Source organism: Salmo salar, chromosome 13, assembly GCF_965601325.2.
Source record: "Salmo salar chromosome 13, fSalSal1, whole genome shotgun sequence".
In the NCBI taxonomy this organism is placed as follows: domain Eukaryota; kingdom Metazoa; phylum Chordata; class Actinopteri; order Salmoniformes; family Salmonidae; genus Salmo; species Salmo salar.
The window spans coordinates 97,209,287-97,235,794 of NC_138303.1; the positions used below are offsets into that span (position 1 = coordinate 97,209,287).

A 26,508-nucleotide genomic window follows, 5' to 3' on the forward strand; every position below is an offset into this window, starting at 1 on the left:
CTTTTAAAGTGATATTCTCACTGGAAGTTACTTTAACAGCTCTTTACTGCAGAAATTGACAGAAGCCCTAAGGAAATCTTTCCGGTCATCTCATGAGATGTGCTTTCAACTTACACTGCTATTCATTCAGCTGCATATAGTTGTAAAAAAATAAAAAACTTTGAGTATTATAATCAGAGGTACGATAACACACCTCAGGCCTGATGTCTACTGGCATTAACATGCAGACTGGAGTCTGGTGGAGGCAGGACAACTCCAGTTTAGATCCGGCCAACTGCACTATATGCTATTTCATCGCTCGCCACCAAGTGGCTCTAACCACTCTCTCCCATGTAAATAACTGAATGGCAAATTCCTCCACGCCTCTGATTATTACCTGCAATGGAACGTTGCTGTGACCCTTTAATCCAATCTGGTGCAAACAAACTAGTTTAAAAGTGCTCTTCAGGAACCTGCCCTCCTAGCTTTGTGTAAATTTCTTAATCCAGTTAGCCTTTTTGCTGAACACAGTCCTGCCCTCCACTGAAATGCACATTTTTAATTTTACCAGGCAAGTCAGTTAAGAACAAATTCTTATTTTCAATGATAGCCTAGGAATAGTGGGTTAACTGCCTTGTTCGAGGGCAGAATGACAGATTTTTACCTTGTCAGCTCAGGGATTCGATCTTGCAACCTTTCAGTTGCTGGTCCAATGCTCTAACCACTAGGCTACCTGCCTCCCCAAATATTAGCTTGAAAGATTTATCATCAACTTCCAATATATTTTTCATAAGGGAAGGTAAACACTGTCTTGGTTGTCTGGCAGTATTGGATGGGTTGTCTTCGGGATGATGATGCTGTGCATGATTTCCTGTACATCAAAGCTGACTCTATACTGCCACCTGCCTCTGCAACTATTAGTCAGGCACAGCTCAAAATGCAGTTGAAATAGGCTGTCAATCATTAAAATGGTGTAGCAATGCACTCCTAAATAGCTACTAGAGCCACTACCTTTGACCTTCATCAAACCCTCTACACACTAGGCTGTAGAGATTCTCTACCCTTTTCCAGAAGTGTGCGCACTCGTTCACCACCCCCCCACCCCGCATTTAAAAGCATTGAATTTGTGCATGCATGACATTCTCACACCTACCATTCCTTTTGAATCAATAAGAGGTGTGTAAAAGTGCACAATTCAGGAGAATGGTAGAGAATCAGAATGCATCCCTAAACACATGGTTTAGGACAAGATCTAAGTTCTCAAAGTCAAGCAATGAGTTTTGAATGACTTATGGGTCTTGTTTTATTTGATCACAATACAGTATTTAATCCCCATACTCTACAAGGTTGGAAAAGATCACAGCAACAGAACACCAAGGGTGTACTCGTAAATTCACCCTGGAGTGCGCTCTGAGCGCTAGTAAATTCACCCTGGAGTGCGCTCTGGGCGCTAGTAAATTCACCCTGGAGTGCGCTCTGGGCGCTAGTAAATTCACCCTGGAGCGCGCTCTGGGCGCTAGTAAATTCACCCTGGAGCGCGCTCTGGGCGCTAGTAAATTCACCCTGGAGTGCGCTCTGGGCGCTAGTAAATTCACCCTGGAGTGCGCTCTGGGCGCTAGTAAATTCACCCTGGAGTGCGCTCTGGGCGTTTGTACATTCACCCTGGAGTGCGCTCTGGGCGTTTGTACATTCACCCTGGAGTGCGCTCTGGGCGCTAGTAAATTCACCCTGGAGTGCGCTCTGGGCGTTTGATCAGAACGTTCTGATCTCACAACGGCAGTCAAGCACCCAAGCTAACTGGCTAAAGTTAGCTAGCTACTTCCAGACATAAATGAGAGAACACCTCACTCTGACCATTTTACTCACCCTAGCAGAGCTGGTTAGGCTGTTTTCATGTTATCCAGAGCGTTGGTGACTAACTGTGCTGCTGGCAAGAATATGTTTTTTTTTTTACGATGTTTATTGACACCGGTCATATTCAACGGGTGTTGAGTGTTCGTAAATTCATCAGTTATGCTGCGCTCTGACAAGAGTGCTCTGAAATCAGAGTAGATAGCCAGAGTGAATTTACAAACCCGCCCTAACATACAAAAGTTAAATCTAGTTTTAAATACATCTTACTCTACAAAAATGTATTCAGTCAAATGTATACAATCTTATTTACAATGGAACATTTGATCAAAGTGCTTCAGTCCTGATTCTGTTCTTGGGGGAAGAGGGTTTATGTACAATATTTTACAAATGATGTAGTACCATCACATTCCCAATAGAGCTCATCTTCCCAAGCACAGAGTCGCATAAAAATTATTTAGAAGAATGTGCTTCTGGAGGTAATGTTCATAAGAAAAAAAACATACATATTTCATGAAAGTACTGCCTAAAGTATGCTTTTAAATAAATATTCACAAAAAACATGTCCACCAGGGGACTGAAAGTCAGAACCAGGAACTCCCTGCATCACCACCCATACACGTGTTCTGAAGTAACAAGGTTCTACTGTATGTAGTTGAATCTTTGAAATGTTTTGGGGCTGAGGGAGGAGTGGGGATATAGAGGCCAAGCTCCCAAAATCCCTTCACACACCAAGGCTGCGTTTAGACAGGAATGCCAATTCTGATATTTTTTCCCCCACCAATTGGTATTTTGATCAATCACATATCTTTTTCAGAGGTGATCTGATTGGTCAAAATACCAATTTGTGAGAAATAAATAAATAAATAAAAACCTCTGAATGGTGCTGCTTGTCTAAAGGCAGCCGGAGTAGGACACAATTCATATTCACACAAATGACAAACATCCCCAGAACTGATAACTTAATGCTCTTCAGAAGGCATCTGGATGCAACTCTGCTAAAGAACCGGAAGTCGTTAGCAAGGAGGCCAACGAGTCAGTAAACCGATGGGGGTCATTTGGAAGGTTGGTTATGACAAGTCATCTTCGGTATTCACCACTGATATCTGGAAGGAAGACAAAAGCACAATGGAAAGGTGGTCATTCACAGAATCTAACCAATTAATAAGAGCTAAAGTGGTCTAGCTGCCAGTAACAATCCTTGCTTAAGATAAGCAGTTTAGTGGGTGGTAAATGTAAGGTCATCAGTCACAATGCAAAAGGGTTTGGAAGTTCACAACTATCAAGTTCACACAGGCAAGGAGTTATTTACAGAAGTGATGACTCCCAATCGCTCAAATAGGCTTCTTACTGCTGGGTATGTGTGGCCTATATTGGAGGTGTGCCTGCTGATATCAATGTTGAGGTCCTCTTCTGTGGTTTTCAGGTACACTGGATTGTCGAAGTTCATGCTCTTTTTATTCTTCAGCTGCCAGTTACGCCACATCAAGTAGCCTCCTGCTGCAGCAATGGCCAGCAACACTGGGAAGAGAGGCCAAAACATAATACTGTATTAGTTTTAAATGGTTCAAATCCAGCTATCGAGAGCTACGGTTACCATAGCACCTGTGCTACTCAAGGGTTACACTTAAATAAATCATTACATTCAATCAATAACTACTATAGCTAGGAAAACCATTGAAGTATTGTCCATCCACACATTTATCATCAAGTTGAGTGGCCAGCCTTTAGTGCATGATTCATAGACAACTGCAGGGGTCAAAGAGAAAGAGCGTGAGGTGGAGAGGCAGAGCAAGAGGGAAAGAGAGCGAGGCAGAGACAAAAGGCAGTAGCACTTACACACAGGGAGGATTGCCCAGGCAGCTGTAGATCCTCTAGCTGTGGAGTTCACCTCATGGATGGATGTACTGCTGTTGGCTTCTACAATAGAACATGTTAGTTTAAGAGTGTGAATCCTTTGATGGACCATTTTATTTAAAAATAAATCTACCAAAATGTCATACTGGTTCATGTCTGTTTCTCTCTATTAGTCTCTTATTGGGGTAAGATCAGTTGTAACCAGTACGGACACATTTTATACCAAGAACAACCTTGAGAGCTTAAAGTACAATACACTTGACTAGTCAAGAGTGATGATGGGTGATATGAGTCAGGGTAGTGCAAACAAGTGGGTGAATGGAAGGGGGAACAAAGATGAGGACATGAGCTTTGTTTAAGGATATTTCCGGGTGGTCTGCTAACTGGGGTGGTCTGTGTGCTCTGGCAACCCCTTGGGGGTCAGCTGGGCTCTGGAACATTATATAGCCATCAGGACCTGGCAGGGCCAGGCTGACAGACCAGTGTTTTGGCACAATCATAGTCTAAGGAAATCTAACACTTCTTTTCAAAGGGCTCAATGTACTGGCTCAATCAGGGAAGAAGAACTGGGTCTTACCAGCAGGGACAGGTTTGGGGACAACATTTGGCACTGTGGTCGCTTTGAACGAAACAAAACACTGGGATCAGTGCAACAAAAGGACTCTTACAAATTAAAACATCCTAAAAAATAATACAAAAATAAATAAAATATATTTATTTTAAAAATCGACCTAAAGAAATTACTTAAGTGGGCTTATCCAATTAAATGCAATATTTGTTATTGCGAATAGTAGGTGCTAGATCTTGGTTAATGTCTGTGGGTGAGAGCTTTACCCCACTAGTACCATCTAACCAATTTGGACCACTTTATCGCAAACAAAATGAAAAGCATCAAGCACACGACCAGATAGCCTAGCCTTCCATCAATAACCAGGCAAGACATTCAATTCATTCTGTTAGCTTCTATTTGGGTTTAAAATGTGTCACTTTCTGGATCAAAATTATGCATGCTAATTGTAGAAGTCACTTAAAGGTCTGCCTTTGAAAAATGTTGGGTGGATGGCATTAAAAGCTACTTCCTAAATCCACATAAACATTCCTGTGATGTCAAACACTCCAGATATCTTTACATGACTGACCAACTTCCCATCTTCACACCACCCCTAGTTGCAGGCTGCATGCTAACAGGCTAATCACCATGATGATAGGTAGCAAAGAGGAGCCAGACCAGGCAGTCATTCTAGTATGAAATTAACTCATTGACATCTACAAACTCAGAACCAAAAGGCCATGAAACTAGACTACTGGGTCCTGATGCATGGCTATCCAGGCAGGCAGACAGGCAGGCAGTTGACAGCTTTACCTTGGGGGTGAGTGGGATGTATTAGAGCTTTCCCATCATCCTTTGAGGGAGCTGAAGGGGTCATTGTCATAATAAGGGAGCAGAGTAATGCTTTGGCAAAAATGTCAAAATCAAACATTTACATTCTGACTACAGAAATGCTTGTTACCAAGCAATATATAGTACTTCAAGTTAGATTATGTCGTAAAGGAATTCCTAGTGGAAAAACATGTAAATGGAGCAAAGCACAAACGCAAAGTATCGTACGAGGACGTGCAGAAGTGATCCAAAATTACTAAAGGAAAATAACACCCATTTCCTATCTTACTGTCCAGCTAACCATAGAACCTCATTTCCCAAAGGAATTGGGAAACGAGCTGAAAACAGTAAGTACTCCATAGGAGTGACAAAACTGAAGGCGGCTCGGCTAGGATTATGAACGGCATGAATGAAATGAAGCAGGAATCATGTGAAGCAGGAGAGAATGATCGGTTGAGATCAGGTGAATCAGCAAAATATAAATCACCATACTAGACTCATTACTGGGCCTAAATCACCTTTATTCATTTGATAATTTAATGAATATTAAATAGAGTAACAAATGTATAGGCTACCCTCTTCATGACACATAACGGTAGAGTAGGTGCTAGATCTTGGTTAATGTCTGTGGGTGAGAGCTTTACCCCGCCAGTACCATCTAACCAATTTGGACCACTTTATCGCAATCAAAATGAAAAGCATCAAGCACACGACCAGATAGCCTAGCCTTCCATCAATAACCAGGCAAGACATTCAATTCATTCTGTTAGCTTCTATGTGGGTATAAAACATGTCACTTTCTGGATCAAATCTAAAAAGCTGTATATAAAGTATTCATCAAGTGACAGGCGTCCCTCTTACTGGGCCCTACGACAACCCCATCCCTCCCCCGGTCCCTTCTGCGTCCTCTGTGGTTTATTCACTCAGAGGGAGTTTAAAAGCCTGGCGCCATCTCTACTATATACACAAACATCAGTGATGTGGAAGATGGAGCAGGGTGAGCCAGGAGCGGGGGGGAGCAGGGTGAGCCAGGAGCAGAGGAGAGCCGGGGGGGGGGGGAGCAGGGTGAGCCAGGAGCAGAGGAGAGCCGGGGGGGGGGGAGCAGGGTGAGCCAGGAGCAGAGGAGAGCCGGGGGGGGGGGAGCAGGGTGAGCCAGGAGCAGAGGAGAACCGGGGGGGGGGGGGAGCAGGGTGAGCCAGGAGCAGAGGAGAGCCGGGGGGGGGGGGAGCAGGGTGAGCCAGGAGCAGAGGAGAGCAGGGGGGGGGGGGGAGCAGGGTGAGCCAGGAGCAGAGGAGAGCCGGGGGGGGGGGAGCAGGGTGAGCCAGGAGCCGGCCGGGGGGGGGGGAGCAGGGTGAGCCAGGAGCAGAGGAGAGCAGGGCGGGTGGAGCAGGGTGAGCCAGGAGCAGAGGAGAGCAGGGGGGGTGGAGCAGGGTGAGCCAGGAGCAGAGGAGAGCAGGGGGGGTGGAGCAGGGTGAGCCAGGAGCAGAGGAGAGCAGGGGGGGTGGAGCAGGGTGAGCCAGGAGCAGAGGAGAGCAGGGGGGGGTGGAACAGGGTGAGCCAGGAGCGGGGGGGAAGCAGGGTGGGCCAGGAGCAGAGGAGAGCGGGGGGGGGTGGAGCAGGGTGAGCCAGGAGCAGAGGAGAGCGGGGTGGAGCAGAGGAGAGCGGGGGGGGCGGAGCAGAGGAGAGCAGGGGGGGGTGGAGCAGGGTGAGCCAGGAGCAGAGGAGAGCAGGGGGGGGCGGAGCAGAGGAGAGCAGGGGGGGGCGGAGCAGAGGAGAGCAGGGGGGGGGGGGGGCGGAGCAGGGTGAGCCAGGAGCAGAGGAGAGCAGGGTGAGCCAGGAGAGCAGGGGGGGGCAGAGGAGAGCAGGGGGGGGGGGCAGAGGAGAGCAGGGGTGGAGAGAGCAGGGTGGGAGAGAGCAGGGGTGGGGAGAGCAGGGTGGGGAGAGCAGGGGTGGGGAGAGCAGGGGTGGGGAGAGCAGGGTGGGGAGAGCAGGGTGGGGAGAGCAGGGTGGGGAGAGCAGGGTGGGGAGAGCAGGGTGGGGAGAGCAGGGTGGGGAGAGCAGGGTGGGGAGAGCAGGGTGGGGAGAGCAGGGTGGGGCAGGAGCAGAATGTAGGCAAACAGACAGACTCAGTCCAGATACAGCGGTCAGGCTTCACAAGCCTGACCGCTGCCACCCACAAACACCCTCTTACTTAGATCTGCCACACACAGAAAGGGAGGGGAGAGAAATGCTTGGGTGACTCAGAAGCAGAATGGGAATGAAAGGCCTCTAAAGAGACAGAGGGCTCCTGAAAACTCACTCAGCATCACAGCACAGTTTAACCCCTCACTGCCCCACCTGATGGGCCTAATGTTACAGTACTTGCCTGGTCTGCAGTGAAGGGCGTCTGAGGCGAGCGTCTGGTCTCGCGGACACGCACATGTGTACTTGGGGGAGTATTTGTTGATCTGTGGCGCTGGCAGGCACATGTAGGCACAGCCTCCGTTCAGACCCTTCTCATTGCACCAGTTTGTTCCTGTATGGGATCAAACATGAGAAAGCCAGTTAGCCATTGCTCCGTATTTCTAGGCTTCATTACGTAAAGTACTATTGCTACTTTGCCTGTAAAAAGTCAGATGAACTTCAGCACTCCTACATGACAGCATGTTTATAGCCTAAAAGGAGGCCAGCCAGTTATAGGTAAAGGTCAAAAACAAGGATCCTGACATGTAATGTTACTGTAAAGGAACAGCATACCACCGAGGGTTATAGGGGAGTTGACCCTCACAAGCCCTTGTGTTCTAGACTAACCAACACAGCAGCTCAAATCCCTGTGTTCTAGACTACCATAGCCCTCCCAAACCTCTGGTCAGGCCAACTCCTCTCCAAGCCCCTGTAGTCAGGCCAATGCCCTCATCTGGCAGCCTTACCGGACAGCTGGATTAGCTCATGGTAAACAATGATGTCCTGCGGCTCGTTCAGATTGCTTGCCAGGGTAATCACATCAGAGCCTGTGAACTTGTTTGCTCCGTAGATCGCCTCGTTCTCCCCATCTGTCCAGAACACTCGATCCTGAAACAGTCACAGTCACACAATCTAAACCCAAGAGGAAATGCCAGAAGAGATGGCTTGGGACCTATGCTTCAGAGAAGGAAAGACTATTGAAGACTGAAAGGCAATTTATTCTAATACTGTGCCAGTAATTCTGTCAAATGCCACAGGAGGTCAATGTTATTGACCCCACACATATGGAGCAAATCATAGACTTTACAGTTGACAGAAAACCAGTTACAGTATGATGAAATCAACTAACTGCTTTAAACAGTTTCAGCAATTTACCAAGTATGAATGTCAATAGAAGCATGAGTTTGCTTGGTAACGTGTTTGCTCTGCTCTGTAACATCAACACATGAGAAGAAAACCAATCTCAAACATCAACTGCCCTGCTAATATACTACATGTAGACCATCCCAACATCAGGGCGCCTCATTGCATCCCATAGCCGCACCTCGAACACAGTGAGCGCAAAGGGGTGAGCCAGGTAGTCTGGGGACTGCAGCACTTTCCTACGGTTGTTGCCGTTCAGGTCCACGCTACAGAGCATGTGCAGCTTGGAGTCCACCCAGTACAGTCTGCTCTTGATCAGGTCTGAGAAGGGAAGGAAATTCATAGGTTTATCAAACCCTGTAGCCGTGAAAGCAGTTGAACCTCTTCAAAATGTTAAATGCAAATTAGGTTTAACAGTCTGACCCACCTAGAGTGATTCCATTGGGCCACTGAATATCAGTCTGGACCAGGACCTGCCTGTCAACCCCGTTCATACCAGACTTCTCAATCTTGGCTGGTTCACCCCAGTCTGACCAATAGAGGAATCTAGAACACCAGCCGAGAGAAGATCAGCAGCTCAGAAGGAGTAGCTCAAATTATGAGGGTACAAAAAAAAAAAGTGGAAACAGAAATTTGGACCCCAATACAATATATTAACTTTACCCAGAGAGTGGATCCACAGCGATGGATGCAGGCTCTTTCAAACCACTGCTGAAGAGAACTTTCCGCTTGGTGCCATTGAAGTTGGCCACTTCAATGGTCTTGGTGCCGAGGTCTGACCAGTAGATGTTGTTATAGATCCAGTCCACAGCGATCCCCACAGGTGTCACATTATCAATCACCTTCACATGACTTCCTACATCTCCTCTCTTATCCAACACTGTGCTAAATGGGGGTGAGAAACATGTCAGTATTTGGTATGAGTTTCCCCATAATGACCCCAAACACTTGTTCATAGGGTAGAAGGTTGAATAGCTGGTCAGTGGACATATGCTCAGTGAACTTTACCCTTCTTGGTGCCTACTATGTAAAATGCTTTCATAAACAAATAGCAACAAGATGTCAGGGCAAGGAACAAATTCTATCATGGGGGCAATCTCTGGGGTTTCAACCTCATCTTATGGGGCTGGGTCTTGTCTCTACCTAAAGATGGCCCTCTGGCTCAGGTCTGCCCAGAAGATCCTCTGCTGGGTGAAGTCTGCATCCAGTGCCACCGTGTTCCGCAGCTGCTCCACGATCTGGGTGTACTCCCGCCGCTCCAGACCCAGCTTCCGGATGTCCCGACGGTTAGTGAAGATAAGACAGGGCTCCTTGCCTTGTGGGGAGGAGAGGGAGTCACAGACACTCTTTAATACTGCCAATGCAATAGAGCCCTTTAGGTCTGTTCTGTCCTCATGTTAGAACAACTGATCACAAGTCAGTCAGACAGCACCAAAACATCCCAGCTGCAATTCTCAGATCAATGTTGTTGTAGTAAATGACATCACTGCTATTCTGTTTGAACTTGGATTCCAGTATAGTGGTGTTGTATTAGAATATTAAAAGCTGCTTGAGAATTAAAATGCACTTATCAGGAAAAGATATGAAGCGTACAGAGTATGTTGGATCTGAGTAGCTCTGACAAAATGAGTGATGCTACTTCCCTCTAGCTCTGACATCTGCTTCCACATGTGCTCCTGGGGCTACATTATGGTGTACACAGGCCAGGTTGAGCCAACTTACCCACAGCCTTGCACACTCCTGTGGTGGGGTCCATCTGGTAGCTGTTGTGGCACTCACACTTATAACCTCCCTTCAGGTTGATACAAATCTGACTACAGATCCCAGGGTTCATACATTCATTGATGTCTGCAAGGAGGGTGGGAAAAACAGGAAGTCACCCAAACAGTAGGAAGTCAAAATGAAGACACTTTGGTGAATACTAAGTCAAATGTAAACAGTGGTTGAAATAGTACCCAATAGTGATACTTAAGTAAAAGTATAGATACCTTAATTAAAAGTTACTCAAGTAAAAAGTTAGTCACCCATTAAAATACTACTTGAGTAAAAGTATTTGGTTCTAAATATACTTAAGTATCTATAGTAAAAATAATAAATCACTTCATATTCCATATATTAAGCAAAGCAGACAGCACCATTTATTTTTTTTAAAGTACAGATAGCCAGGGGCACACTCCAACACACAGACATGATTTACAATTAAGCATTTGTGTTTGAATCCGCCAGATCAGAGGCAGTAGGGATGACCACGTGTTCTCTTGATAAGTAATTGGACCAAGTACTTTTGGGTGTGAGGGGGAAGTGTATGGAGTAGAAAGTACATCATTTTGTTTAGGAATGTAGTGAACTAAAAGTAAAAGTACAGATACCCCCAAAAAACTACTTAATTAGTACTTTACACCACTCTGTAAAAGAGATACCAATCGGGTGGATTATTTTGAAATGTATTAAGTCTCAATACCCCACTGCAAATGCCTTTCTTTTGTATGAGAGTTCATATTGATTAGTGTATGGGTTAATCATTGTATATATATATATATATATATATAAATATGACACCTACCTCCACAGGTCTTGCGGTCTATGAGCTGCAGTCCAGGGGTGCAGTCACACTCGAAGCCAATCACCATGTCCCTGCAGATGTGGGAGCACCCTCCGTTGTTCAGCAGACACTCGTTCAGGTCTGAAACAGCATGCGGCAGAAAAAAAAATCTATGTTATTTGTCACATGCGCCGAATAGAACAGGTGTAGACCTTAGTGAAATGCTTACTTACAAGCCCTTAAAACAATGCAGTTAAGAAAAAAATACAAGTAACAAATAATTAAAGAGCAGCAGTAAAACAGGGGGTACTGGTACAGAGTCAATGTGCGGGGCACCAGTTAGTCAAGGTAATATGTACATGTAGGTAGAGTTAAAGTGACTATGCATAGATAAACAGTAGCAGCAGTGTAAAATATAAAAGGGGGGGGGGGGGGGCAATGCAAATAGTCTGGGTAGCCATTTAATTTGTTGTTGAGGAGTCTTATGGCTTGGAAGCTGGCTTTAGAAGCTGTTTAGAAGTCTTTTGGACCTAGACTAGGTGCTCCGGTACCAGAGAACAGTCTATGACTAGGGTGGCTGGAGTCACTGACAATTTTTAGGGTCTTCCTCTGACACCGCCTGGTATAGAAGTCCTGGATGGCAGGAAGCGGTGGTTACTAAAGCACTTCATTCACAAACAAAGGCCTGACTAAAATAAAATCACATCAGTGGACTGGCTTTGGCTGGCTGAATGACAGTGGACTAATGTGATCGCTGTATTGTAGGATGAGTTGGTTAAGAAGAATACGAGGTAGCCTCCATGGGACAGGTGAAAAAGGTAAAGCTACAGTTGAAGTCGGAAGTTTACATACACTTAGGTTGGAGTCAATAAAACTCGTTTTTCAACCACACCACAAATTTCTTGTTAACAAACTATCGTTTTGGCAAGTCAGTTAAGATATCTACTTTGTGCAAGACACCATTTTTTCAACAATTGTTTACAGACAGATTATTTCACTGCATCACAAATCCAGTGGGTCAGAAGTTTAAATACACTAAGTTGACCGTGCCATTAAACAGCTAGGAAACTTCCAGAAAATTAAGTCATGCATTTAGAAGCTTCTAAATAATTTGAGTCAATTGGAGGTGTACCTGGGGATGCATTTCAAGGCCTACCTTCAAACTCAGTGCCTCTGTTTGACATCATGGGAAAAATCAAAAGAAATCAGCCAAGACCTCAGAAAAAAAAAAGTCTGGTTCATCCTTGGGAGCAATTTCCAAACGCCTGAAGGTACCACGTTCATCTGTACAAACAATAGTACGCAAGTATAAACACCTTGGGACCCCGCAGCCGTCATACCGCTCAGGAAGGTGACGCGTTCTGTCTCCTAGAGATGAATGTACGTTGGTGCGAAAAGTGCGAATCAATCCCAGAACAACAGCAAAGGACCTTTGAAGATGCTGGAGGAAACAGGTACAAAAGTATCTATCCACAGTAAAACAAGTCCTATATCGACATAGCTTTAAAGGCTGCTCAGCAAGGAAGAAGCCATATCTCCAAAACCGCCATAAAAAAGCCAGACTACGGTTTGCAACTGCACATGGGGACAAAGATCGTACTTTTTGGAGAAATATCCTCTAGTTTGATGAAACAAAAATAGAACTGTTTGGCGATAATGACCATCGTTATGTTTGGAGGAAAAAGGGGAAAGCTTGCAAGCCGAAGAACACCATCCCAACCGTGAAGCACAGGGGTGGAAGCATCATATTGTGGGGGTGCTTTGCTGCAGGAAGGACTGGTGCACTTCACAAAATAGATGGCCTCATGAGGATGGAAAATTATGTGGCTATATTGAAGCAACATCTTAAGACGTCAGGAAGTTAAAGCTTGGTCGCAAATGGGTCTTCCAAATGACCAATGACCCCAAGCATACTTCCAAAGTTGTGGCAAAATGGCTTAAGGACAACAAAGTCAAGGTATTGAAGTGGCCATCACAAAGCCCTGACCTCAATCCTATAGAAAATATGTGGGCAGAACTGAAAAAGCGTGTGCGGGCAAGGAGGCCTACAAACCTGACTCAGTTACACCAGCTCTGCCAGGAGGAATGGGCCAAAATTCACCCAACTTATTGTGGGAAGCTTGTGGAAGGCTACCCAAAACATTTGACCCAAGTTAAACAATTTAAAGGCAATGCTACCAAATACTAATTGAGTGTATGTAAACTTCTGAAAATCATTCTCTCTACTATTATTCTGACATTTCACATTCTTAAAATAAAGTGGTGATCCTAACTGATTTAAGACAGGGACTTTTTACTCGGATTAAATGTCAGGAATTGTGAATAACTGAGTTTAAATGTATTTGGCTAAGGCGTATGTAAACTTCCAACTTCAACTGTATATAGTAGTGTACACAAACACAACCATAGCCAAAATGGTGTATCAATCCCAATGTACTGCAGTCTAAAACCAGCGCATTATTACTACAACTTGTGAATCAACACTAAACAAGCTAAGCGACTTTAGTAAATGCACACAAAAATGCCATTTAGCAGACACTTTTATCCAAAGCAACTTAGTCATGTGTGCATACATTTTCCCCATGGGTGGTCCCAAGAATCAAACCAACTACCCTGGCGTTACAAGCATCATGCTCTACCAACTGAGCTATAGAGCACCACTCACCGTTCTTCATAGTGAATAAACAATCACAAGACTTAATAAAACACAGGTTTGGCTCTCATCCACTTACTGCACTCTTTGATGGGCTCGTCGCTCCAGTCTGGACAGTCCCGGGCCTTGTTGCACACTTTATTCATCTCTATACACTCTCCACTCCGACACTTGAATTTGTCAGGGCCATTGCACTGTGTCACTGGGTTGTGAAAGAAAGTGGCATTACAAAGTGGTGATAATGGAATGTTACAAAGAGGTACAGTGGTATAACAGAAGTTGGTGTAGGAGGTTGAGAGTCAACCATCTGCACGTCCCCCATAAGTACAGAGGTGTGCTAAATGGTAGGTGCAGCCAAAGCAGTTCATTTGCGTGTTTCAAATTGTATTAGTCACATGCGCCGAATACAACAGGTGTAGACCTTACAGTGAAATGCTTACTTACAAGCCCTAACCAACAACACAGTTTAAAAAATGTAAAAATATGAATAAGAAATAAAAGTAACAAGTAATTAAAGAGCAGCAGTAAAATAACAGCAAGACTATATACGGGGGGGTGCCGGTATAGAGTCACCGGTTAACTGATGTACATGTAGAGTTATTAAAGTGACTATGCATAGATGATAACAGTAGCAGCGGTGTAAAGGGGGGGGGGGGGGGGGGCAATGCAAATAGTCTGGGTAGCCATTTGATTAGATGTTCAGGAGTCTTATGGCTTGGGGGTAGAAGCTGTTCAGAAGCCTCTTGGACCTAGACTTAGCGCTCTGGTACCGCTTGCCGTGCAGTAGCAGAGAACAGTCTGACTAGGGTGGCTGGAGTCGTTGACATTTTTTAGGTCCTTCCTCTGACACCGCCTGGTATGGAGATCCTGGATGGCAGGGAGCTTGGCCCCAGTGATGTACTGGGCCGTTCGCACTATCCTCTGTAGTGACTTGTGGTCGGAGCCCGAGCAGTTGCCATACCAGGCAGTGATGCAACCAGTCAGATGCTCTCGATGGTGCAGCTGTAGAACCTTTTCAGGATCTGAGGACCCATGCCAAATCCTTTCAGTCTCCTGAGGGGGAATAGGTTTTGTCGTGCCCTCTTCACAACTGTCTTGGTCCAAGCACACCCTGTTAGTTTGTTGGTGATGTGGACACCAAGGAACTTGAAGCTCTCAACCTGCTCCACTACAGCCCCATCGATGAGAATGGGGGCATGCGCAGTCCTCTTTTTCCTGTAGTCCATAATCATCTCCTTTGTCTTGATCACGTTGAGGGAGTGGTTGTTGTCCTGGCACCACACAGCCAGGTCTCTGAACTCCTCCCTTTAGGGTGTCTCGTCGTTGTCGGCGATCAGGCCAACCACTGTTGTGTCATTGGCAAACTTAATGATGGTGTTGGAGTCGTGCCTGGCCATGCAGTCATGAGTGAACAGGGAGTACAGGAGGGGACTGAGTACGCACCCCTGAGGGGCCCGTGTTGAGGATCAGCGTGGCGGATGTTGTTACCTACCCTTAGCACCTGGGGCGGCCCGTCAGGAAGTCCAGGATCCAGTTGCAGAGGGAGGTGTTTAGTCCCAGGGCACTATGGTGTTGAACACTGAGCTGTAGTGAATGAACAGCATACTCACATAGGTGTTCCTTTTGTCCAGGTGGGATAGGGCAGTGTGGAGCGCAATAGAGAATGCATCATCTGTGAATCTGTTGGGGCGGTATGCAAATTGGAGTGGGTCGAGGGTTTCTGGGATAATGGTGATGATGTGACCCATGACCAGCCTTTCAAAGCACTTCATGGCTACAGACGTGAGTGCTACGGGTCGGTAGTCATTTAGGCAGGTTACCTTAGTGTTCTTGGGCACAGGCACTACGGTGGTCTGCTTAAAACATGTAGGTATTACAGACTCAGACAGGGAGAGGTTGAAAATGTCAATGAAGACACTTGCCAGTTGGTCAGCGCACGCTCGCAGTACACGTTTGAAGTCAATACTTCGATAACCTAATTACTGTAGTCCTGAAATATCTAAATATAGTATTTATTGAGCATCTTTTGACCCAACTCATACAGGAATAACAGTATTTATGGGATGAGGAACACTGAAGCAAACATAACCTTGTTTAGGAAATGTTCTGTAGCAACGGAAACAGTTTTAGTTTTTCAAGTAGATTAATTTTGGAGTGACATTACTTCTGGTTGAACGCACTCACAGTTTTTGCAGTTGACTTCATCGGTGCCATCTGCACAATCACGCAAACCGTTGCACTGTCTGCTGCCGTGGATACAGTTGCCGTCCTCACACTTGAACTGGTCCGGTCTGCAGGTACGAACAGCTTAAGAGGACACAGAGTTGTTAAACCATTAACCCTTACACAGAATACACTAACAACTATGACCTTATTTACACCCTCATAATGCCTACACCAGTGGTTCCCAACCTTTTTTGGTTACTGTACCCCCAACAGAATTCTGCGCTACTCTGAATACCCCTGAAGTACCCACTCATGTGGATTTTACCAGTAAGCATATGGTCTCGACATGTACCCCTGGTTGGGAACAACTGACCTGCACCACAATCAACAGATATACTCATGATAGCTGCTATGAACACTGACTATAGAGACAGATGCATTTTATGAAGAGCGTTTTATTGCTAAATATATTTATTGTACTGGAAGGCTCCGTTTATGTGTATATGAAAGCAGCTCAATCTAACCTGTAGAGCAAAAAAGCAACCAAAAACTCTGCTGGCCTGCTGGAACGTGCGGGTGGTCTGATTAAGCCTCTCAACACTTACAACAGTTGGCTTCGTCGCTGCCATCCTTGCAGTCTGGGTCCCCGTCACATCGCCACTTGCGGTGGATGCACTCCCCAGACCCACACTGTGTCTCGCTGGACGAACATTTGGCCGGCGGCGTGGGTTGGCGACCACATCGCTGAGGCGACTCATCAGATTGGTCCTGGCAGTCCACGTCATCGTCACAGACCCAGTTGCCAGGGATACAGGTGGCATTGCCACACTGGAACTCGCTGGGACCACAGGAGGATGGAGCACATTCCTGCTCATCACTCCCGTCACCACAGTCATCCTCCCCGTTACAGACGAAGTTACGGGAGATGCAGCGGCCGCTCGCACAGGTGAACTCCAGCGAGGCGCACGTGATGTTACCTGTGGGAGGGAACAGAGTACCCAGTACTGTGATGCTAATGTAGAAATCAACATCCAATGTGTACTCCTAAATTAACTGTTTCTCCTTAGATTCATTCCAAAACAGTAAATAAATAAGTTTCCTGTCACACCTAGTGGTTTGTGAGGGACACCTCCCATCATACTGCTATCAGTCAAATCAACTCACCACAGCTCATTTCATCCTCTCCGTTATCGCAGTCCTTCTCTCCATCACACTTCCAGAAGACGGGGATGCATTGGGTGGAACCGGCCCCACAGCTAAACTCATTCACACGGCAGGTCCTGGTGTCTGCAGAGCACATGGATGGAGGGATTGAATTTATAGGCCTTTAATGTTTGATTGATATGGGAAATGCTTAACACACGGGACTGCAGGGTGGAGGTGGGCTAGGCTGGCTAATGGAGCACTGAGCGATTTATTGAGCAGGGCACCCAGTCCAACTTACGTGGTTAAACTAATTTGATACGTTTAAAAATCAATGCGGTGATTGAGCCATGTGTTCAACGTGTGTGTTGACACACTGTACAGTTTACACTCCCTCAGTCATTACTGTGTCTGTATCGTATAGATGAGATTACAGCCTCCACAACAACTAGGTTATTTTAATTCAGAGAATGTCTGAGTCCATTCAGAACATATACAAGTGTCTATTAATAGTGGCTATTGATCCACCATACAATGCCTGTTTAGAGATCAAACCTAGAGGAATTTCAGAGATATCCATCCCTCATTCCCTTCTACAAGAATATGTATCAGGAACTGATCTGTTACTCATGCGATTAAAACAGTGGGTTCATGTGTAGCAGGGAGGTCTGTCTTGAGTGATCTGGTAAGAACGCTAGATACCAGATCAATGAAGTTCAATTTCTGAGTAATGCACATGAAAGCATGCTTTATCAGTCAGAGAAAGGTCAGTTTGTGAAGCATGAGTCATATCAAAGAAGCTAACTCCTACAGAGAGAGCTTAATGTAACATCACCAGTGGTGGAAAAAGTACCCAACTGTCATACTTGAGTAAAAGTAAAGATACCTTAATGGAAAATGACTCAAGTAAAAGTTTGACCCAGTAAAATGTTACTTCAGTTAAAGTATTTGGTTTAAAATATATTTAAGCATAAATCATTACAAATTCATTATATTAAGATGGCACCATTTTCTTGTTTTTTTTTAATTTACAGAAAGCCAGGGGCACACTCAAACATCATTTACAAAAGCAGCATGTGTGTTCAGTGAGTCCACCAGAGCAGAAGCTGTAGGGATGACCAGGAATATTTGGTTGATAAGTGTGTGAATTTGACTATTTTACTGTCCTGCTAAGCATTTAAAATGTAACAAGTATTTTGGGGTGTCAAGGAAAACGTATGGAGTAAAAAGTATAATATTTTCTTAAGGAGTGAAGTAAAAGTAGTCAAAAATATTAATAGTAAAGTACAGATACACCAAAAAACTACTTAAGTTGGACTTTAAAGTATTTTTTACACCATTGAACATCAGACGCAGGGCTCAGAGTAGTTTAACATCAGACACGGGACTAAGACAGTCTAATGTATGATGGCGGACCGACATGCTGCTTTGGAAAATATTCTCATCTAACCTAACGCACTTTTGGGAGGGGATTGCTCAAAACCAACTGCTTTATGAAAAGAAAATTCTGAAGAATTATGAGTTCCTCAATTCCACAGTATTTAGGTCTGGTGAGTGGTGACACATTCTCGCTCACCCCCCCATCCATAGACAGAGGCTAAATAAAGTTGAAGAAATTTAACTTGACTCATGAAAAGTGAGGGCAATGAGTTGAAGACTGTCATACTGTATACAATTCTTAATTTAACAAACTACTGAATATGAATGAACAACATATTCCTATCTGTGGCTGGATCCACATGACTTACGGCACACTTCCACATGCTCATCAGACCCATCCTCACAGTCTGGCTCTCCGTCGCAGTGCCATCTCTTGGGGACGCATTGGCCATTACGACAGACAAAGTCCACCTCCGCACAGGTCTTCCGAACTGCAAAGGCATAGAGGAATAGTGTGTTAGAATGATACAGTATGCTAGCTTAGGAATCAAAATGGGAAGCCGACAGTAAGCGAAGCCACTGTCTTTCAGTGTGAGGCCAAAAATCTGCTCCCGTTGGCTGCCTGCCAACCAAAATACCACAAATAAGAGCCAAGTCATACAGATCCAGACTAATCCAATATAATGATTCACAATGTGCCCTTTAAATCCTAGTCTGTAACCACTTTTCCATCCACAGTTGTGTAAAGTCATACCGTATAAAAATACAATTACGACAGCTGTGATGGAAACAGGAAGTTTCGTTCCAACTTTATAAATGCCGACAGAATTAGTTTGTTCGACATGGTGGGATCTTTTTGGGTCTGTAAAATTAATTATGCGAGAAATGGCAATGGAAACGCCTTTATGCACAGATATTGATATAATAACCATCATATCGACGTAAACTTGGCCCTATGGGACTCCCAATCACAGCCGGATGTGATGCAGCCTGGATTCGAACCAGAGACTACAGTGCCATAGACCGCTGCGCCACTCGGAAGCCCTAAAACTAGCTTCATGTCCACTGTGTTCAAGTGCCTCCTCATAGGCTATTCGTCCCAGTGCCTAGAATGGCAATATGTGGCAGAGTCCCATCAGCGTGAATGTTACCAGGGAAGGGCTCGGTGTGGTTGTGTTGTGGTAATTTATACAGTAGGTCGAGGGAGCCCTCCTGTCCAACTGTTTAAACATAGTTTAGATATTGAAGTGGCCTACTGGGATAAGATGCTTATTTCTCAGAATGAAAACCTGTTGCCAATTCCTTAAATAAAAAAGTATTTTTATGGTTATTGCACATTTATTTAAAACAGACTAGACAGCTAGCACATAACAATCTGTGGCTAAAATGATGCTAGCGGTACCGCAATGCCAAACCGTGGTAAAGACAGTTTCAAGTTGGAGATTCGACGGATATTCGCGCTTTCAAACCTCAATAGCTTTCAAACCACTTGAGCCACAGACTCCAAATAAGTGTCATGTTGGAAAAATTGCACACAACATTGCACAGGTCTTATTTTCACAATTTGGACATTAATTTGCTTTCCAAAGCTAATAAACATGTGGAAATGTGAACAGCATTTTGTATTCCAAGTTGAATTAGTTAGGGAGCGTAAACAAAGTACAAACTCTATTTACATTCAAATTTCAATAGCTCCTTGGTCAAGTGACCTACTGACTTCAAACAAGGTTCAGAATGTCCACTTCATATCGCACACACTGATTTGTCTACTTTCATCTCATGCTATTAGACTTAAATCTGTAAGCTTTGCAGGCCTTTATTTTACATGTGTATGAACATTTTTCTTTTTAAGTCAACAAATGTTCCATCCTCGCAATAACCATCTTTCACATGGACACTGAAAAGATCTGCAAATGGCTGTATGTGGTATGGATCAAGGACAGGAGAGGTGTTCAAACAGAGGTGCTTAAAGGAAGGCGCACAGGTAGGCCTTGTGAAAAACAATGTTTCACATGTTCTTTTATTCACAGTAATAGGCAGGGATTTGTCAGTCACAGTGAGCTTGATACCGTGAAAGAATCCTTTTCATAGCATCACTTTCATATACTGTACATCAAGACAAATCCTTCTACGTTGAGTTTTAGAACACAGTTTACATAACCTGATAATGACTTGATATTTGAGTGCATTCACAACAGACAATTTACAAAATGCTATATTGCATTTGAGGGTTGGTTTTTCTGATGAAAATAGTTATTTGATGCATGGCCAACAAATTCCTATGTCTTTTGTGAGTAAAATCCTTTTTCCAAAATTGATTTAGGTACATTTTTTTGAAGAGGTATGAGGGTTGTGATATGGGTCATTTAATAGTAAAATCATTTAAGGGATCAATACATTTCTATATTGCTTCCCCAGTATCTGCATGAACCATCAGGCCAAGTGTTTTTGGTTGACCCTGCTGGACAGAAAGAGAAGGAGGAATCAGAACACGCTGCATTCAAATTCAAGTCTTAGTTATTCCATTGTACTGGATCTAATACATATTAGCCTTTTACATACATTCATAAGTGTAATCATTTTTTATGACATACTGTGAAAAACTCTTGGCTGCTGGCTCTGTCACTTTCAGACATGCGCAGAGCAGACTTGAACCACAGGGGTTCTCTGTAAAGAGAGAGTAATACAAAAAGGCACAGACACCTCTTGACTTTCAATTGGCACCGTTGACCTGTATGTATTCTCTCCTGATTGGCTCTGTGGTGCACAGTCTGACTAAAGTGTTAGAGGTATGAGAAGAGACATCCTCCTTTGTATTTATGGGAACAAATATTTCCTAACACTTTGGATCCTATTCTTGGACAGTTAGAAGACAACGCATCAATGCAAACAACTTTTTATTACTAATTACTGTCCATGAGTAACCTCAACCTTGTGGGTATATGGGTGTTTGCGCCAATAAAGTGCCAACTCAATTCTACCACTGACTCGTCTCTCATGCCCCTATGAACGGGGACACAGGGCAATAGTTTTTTTAGCCCTTATTTTACTGGAGTACACTAACCCCTAATTGGGGCTCTTTTCTTGACACATAGTAGCATTTTACCAGATAAGTCAAGAAAATCAAAAAGTAGATTGTTGTAAGGGTGTATTACGTCCTGTGCTGGCCCCATTGTCATATCCATTATGGATTCTGAGTGGTAAAATCATAGCTGAAAAATGCATCTGTGTATACATTTTCCCCAAGACAGAACTGCCAAAGGGGGTGGAGTTGCAATCTACTGCAGAGACCGCCTGCAGAGTTCTGTCATACTATCCAGGTCTGTGTTCGAGCTTCTACTTTTAAAAATCCAACTTTCCAGAAATAAGTCTCTCACCGTTGCCACCTGTTACAGACCCCCTCAGCCCCCAGCTGTGCCCTGGACACCATATGTAAATTAATTGCCCCCCATTTATCTTCAGAGTTTGTACTGTTAGCTGACCTAAACTGGGATATGCTTAACACCCCGGCCGTCCTACAATCTCACCCAAATTATCATGGAACCTACCAGGTACAACAACCCCAAATCCGTAAACTCGGGCACCCTCATAGATATCATCCTGACCAACCTGTCCTCTAAATACACCTCTGCTGTCTTCAACCAGGATCTCAGCGATCACTGCCTCATTGCCTGCGTCCGTAATGGGTCCGCGGTCAAACGACCACCCCTCATCACTGTCAAACGCTCCCTAAAACACTTCAGCGAGCAGGCCTTTATAAATCGACCTGGCCCGGGTATCCTGGAAAGATATTGACCTCATTCCGTCAGTAGAGGATGCCTGGTTATTCTTTAAAAGTGCTTTCCTCACCATCTTAAATAAGCATGCCCCATTCCAAAAAAATGTAAAACCAGGAACAGATACAGCCCTTGGTTCACTCCAGAGCTGACTGCCCTTGACCAGCACAAAAACATCATGTGGCGTACTGCATTAGCATTGAATAGCCCCTGCGATATGCAACTTTTCAGGGAAGTTAGGAACCAATATACACTGGCAGTTAGTAAAGCAAAGGCTAGCTTTTTCAAACAGAAATGTGCATCCTGTAGCACAAACTCCAAAAAGTTCTGGGACACTAAAGTCCATGGAGAATAAGAGCACCTCCTCCCAGCTGCCCACTGCACTGAGGCTAGGAAACACTCATCACCGATAAATCTACGATAATCGAGAATTTCAATAAGCATTTTTCTATGGCTGGCCTTGCTTTCAACCTGGCTACCCCTAACCTGGTCAACAGCAACTTGCCCAAGCCTCCCCCATTTCTCCTTCACCCAAATCCAGATAGCTGATGTTCTGAAAGAGCTGCAAAATCTGGACCCCTACAAATCAGCCGGGGTAGACAATCTGGACCCTCTCTAAAATTATCCGCCGCAATTGTTGCAACCCCCATTACAAGTCTGTTCAACCTCTCGTATTGTCTGAGATCCCCAAAGATTGGAAAGCTGCCGCTGTCATCCCCCTCTTCAAAAGGGGGAGACACTCTAGACCCAAACTGTTACAGATCTATCCTACCCTGCCTTTCTAAGGTCTTTGAAAGCCAAGTTAACCTGTATGGGCTAGGGGGCAGTATTTTCACGGCCGGATGAAAAAAACATACCTGATTTAAACTGGTTACTACTCTTGCCCAGAAACAAGAATATGCATATTATTAGTAGATTTGGATAGAAAACACTCTGAAGTTTCTAAAACTGTTTGAATGGTGTCTGTGAGTATAACAGAACTCATATGGCAGGCAAAAACCTGAGAAAATTCCAAGCAGGAAGTGGCCTGTCTGCGAATTTGTAGTTCTCCATTTGCTTCTCTATCGAAACTACAGTGCCCGTGGGGTTATGTAGCACTTTCTAAGGCTTCCATTGGCTCTCTAAAGCGTTCAGAAAGTGGATTGACGCGTCTGTCTCTGGGCAGAGTACAGGCGCACAGTTTGTCAGTGGACTGCCTGGTGACTAAGAGATTGGAAATGCGCGTTTACGAGACCGCCATTTTTTGTCTTCCTTTTTGAATGAATACAGCATTGTCCGGTTGGAATATTATTGCTATTTTACAAGACAAATACCATAAATTGATTTTAAACAGCGTTTGACATGCTTCTAAGTACGGTAATGGAACATTTTGAAATGTTTTGTCACGAAATGCGCTCGCGCGTTACCCTTTGATAGTGACCTGAACGCACGAACAAAACGGAGGTATTTGCACATAACTATGGATTATTTGGAACAAAAACAACATTTCTTGTGGAAGTAGCAGTCCTGGGAGTGCATTCTGACGAAGAACAGCAAAGGTAATCCAATTTTTCGAATACTAATTCTGAGTTTAGGTGACCCCGAAGTTGGCGGATGTCTAATTAGCTAGCCGTGATGGCTGAGCTATGTACTCAGAATATTGCAAAATGTGCTTTAGCCGAAATGCTATTTTAAAATCTGACATAGCGATTGCATAAAGGAGTTCTGTATCTATAATTCTTAAAATAATTATGTATTTTGTCAACGTTTATCATGAGTAATTTAGTAAATTCACCGGAAGTTTTCGGTGGGGATACATTTTCTGAACATCACACGCCAATGTAAAAAGCTGTTTTCTGATTTAAATATGAACTTGATTGAACAAAACATGCATGTATTGTATAACATAATGTCCTAGGAGTGTCATCTGATGAAGATCAAAGGCTAGTGCTTCAGTTAGCTGTGTTTTGGGTTTCTGTGACATATATGCTTGCTTGGAAAATGGCTGTGTGATTATTTTTGGCAATGTACTATCCTAACATAATCTAATGTTTTGCTTTCGCTTTAAAGCCTTTTTGAAATCGGACAATGTGGTTAGATTAACGAGAGTCTTATCTTTAAAATGGTGTAAAATAGTCATACGTTTGAAAAAGTGAAATTGCATTTGAGGTTTTTGTATTTCGTGCCACGCTGTTCCACTGGCTGTTGAATAGAGTGGGACGCTAACGTCTCTCCTAGCCCATAGAGGTTAACAAACAGATCACCGACCATTTCGAATCCCACCATACCTTCTCCGCTATGCAATCTGGTTTCCGAGCTGGTCATGGGTGCACCTCAGCCACGCTCAAGGTCCTAAACTATATAATTGCCATCGACAAAAGACAATACTGTGCAGCCGTATCCATCGACTTGGCCAAGGCGTTCGATTCTGTCAATCACCGCATTCTTATTGGCAGACTTGACAGCCTTGGTTTCTCAAATGATTGCCTCGCCTGGTTCACCAACTACTTCTCTTATAGAGTTCAGTGTGTCAAATGGGAGGGCCTGTTGTCCGGACCTCTGCCAGTCTCTGGGGGTGCCACAGGGTTCAATTCTCGGGCCGACTCTTTTCTCTGTATACATCAATGACGTCGCTCTTGCGGCTGGTGATTCTCTGATCCACCTCTACGCAGACGACACCACTCTGTATACTTCTGGCCCTTCTTTGGACACTGTTAACTAACCTCCAGACGAGATTCAATGCCATACAACTCTCCTTCCGTGGCGTCCAACTGCTTAAATGCAAGTAACACTAAATGTATGCTCTTCAACCGATCACTGCCCTCATCCCCCAATGCCACTTCCTCCTTTGGTCGTCTTTCCTTCCAGTTCTCTGCTGCCAATGGCTGGAACGAATTGCAAAAATCACTGAAGCTGGAGACTCATATCTCCCTCACCATCTTTAAGCATCAGCAATGAGAGCAGCTTACAGATCATTGCACCTGTACGTAGCCCATCTAAATAGCCCATCCAACTACCTCATCCCCATATTGTTATTTTTCTTTGCACCACAGTATCTCTACTTGCACATCTCACTCCAGTGTTTATTTGCGAAATTGTAATTATTTCACTACAGCCTATTTACTGCCTTACCTCCCTAATCTTACTTCATTTGCACACACTGTATATAGACTTTTGTATTGTGTTATTGACTGTACATTTGTTTATTCCATGTGTAACTGTTGTTTGTGTCACACTGCTTTGCTTTATCTTGGCCAGGTCGCAGTTGTAAATGAGAACTTGTTCTCAACTGGCTTACCTGGTTGAATAAAGGTGAAATACATTTTTTTAAATACTTTGTGGGAATGTCTTATGTCCGTCCTACATGTAGTGTTGGTACATGGAATATTCCTCAACTGCATATATCATAAATTCCTATTACAAATAGAAGTCTTATGTTCAACAACTGACATTTTCAGATATTATTTTGACAAACACACTTGGGTGCTCACAATTCATTCTCTATTGTCATAGATTTGGTGGGCACTGTCATCTGTGATCTTTATGATATGACTTTAAGCACGTACTGATGAAACTGTCACTTAATATTTTTGTTCTTAAAGTCTACAAACGCTCTACATGTATTCACTCTGTGATAGGGTTGCATCCTATATGCTACTTTTATTATTGTCCTGTAAATGGTTCAGTGCCTATAATTTAGGCTGTGTGTAGAATGGGGCATAAAGGAAATTACCTCTAATAAATTACTACTAGATTATAGTGATAAGGAAAACAGCATACAAATGTGGCTTGTGTATTCATTTGCCTTTAACTAATCATAATTCCATTATTTTTACATAAAAAAGAAAATACTTCAAAATGAGAAGATCCTGCCATGGAAAAGACGACTGGGCGGACATAAAGTGGAAAGGAGGGGAAATAACCCACACCATGCAGCAGGACACCTTCAGCTGTGGGGTCTTTGTAATGCAGGTTTGATAGTTATATTTTCAATAATGAATGGTTAGCTGTTGTGACAATTAGGTCAAAAACTATTTCATTTGTTGGTCTAGATGGCCAAGGAAGTTGCACAGAACTCCAACATCCCCTCCCAAACTGATATGGAACTTTCAAAAACACATGGAGCAACTGTGAAAAGAAATGGCTGAGGATATACTAAAAATGTCTGGTATGTAATGACATTTAATTCAAAGTAAATGTAAATTCTTTATTTTTATGTAGTTGTGTGGGACAGCCATATGTTCAGTTCATGCCTATGATTTCAGAGTTCAACAAAGCCAACAACTGCTTCATGTGTGCCACTGATAAAGAACCTGGATGTGGCCCAAAGACTGACTGGGTTAGTAACTTTATTTAACATGTTTATAATCTTTTGACAACAGTGATGGCATGTAAGACAATTTATGATATAACACAATGGATGGCTAATTCGTCATTCTGCATTGATATTATTTATAATGTGTTACGTTTTGTTTTGATTGAATGTTTTGCATGC

The 26,508-nt window shown here is 44.0% G+C and overlaps 1 protein-coding gene across 2 annotated transcripts in view; it reads right to left on the reverse strand.

Annotated features, from left to right (window-relative positions):
• Nucleotides 1-1,253: 1,253 nt before the first annotated feature.
• LOC106568141 (very low-density lipoprotein receptor) overlaps nt 1,254-26,508 on the reverse strand; it is a 40,301-nt gene continuing 15,046 nt past the window's right edge. Inside the window, exons 3-20 of one of the 2 annotated variants that reach the window (XM_045692442.2) lie at nt 18,627-18,749; nt 16,900-17,022; nt 16,341-16,712; nt 15,754-15,876; nt 13,649-13,771; nt 10,938-11,057; nt 10,097-10,222; nt 9,518-9,689; nt 9,038-9,259; nt 8,802-8,920; nt 8,556-8,695; nt 7,978-8,119; nt 7,434-7,583; nt 5,051-5,113; nt 4,265-4,306; nt 3,670-3,750; nt 3,182-3,351; nt 1,254-2,936 (exon numbers count right to left, since the gene is read on the reverse strand). In XM_045692442.2, coding sequence (XP_045548398.1) covers nt 2,901-2,936; nt 3,182-3,351; nt 3,670-3,750; nt 4,265-4,306; nt 5,051-5,113; nt 7,434-7,583; nt 7,978-8,119; nt 8,556-8,695; nt 8,802-8,920; nt 9,038-9,259; nt 9,518-9,689; nt 10,097-10,222; nt 10,938-11,057; nt 13,649-13,771; nt 15,754-15,876; nt 16,341-16,712; nt 16,900-17,022; nt 18,627-18,749 — 2,447 coding nt within the window. In that variant the 3' untranslated portion in view covers nt 1,254-2,900. The remainder of the gene's footprint in view (nt 2,937-3,181; nt 3,352-3,669; nt 3,751-4,264; nt 4,307-5,050; nt 5,114-7,433; nt 7,584-7,977; nt 8,120-8,555; nt 8,696-8,801; nt 8,921-9,037; nt 9,260-9,517; nt 9,690-10,096; nt 10,223-10,937; nt 11,058-13,648; nt 13,772-15,753; nt 15,877-16,340; nt 16,713-16,899; nt 17,023-18,626; nt 18,750-26,508) is intronic. The other variant, XM_014138211.3, reaches the window with a different exon arrangement.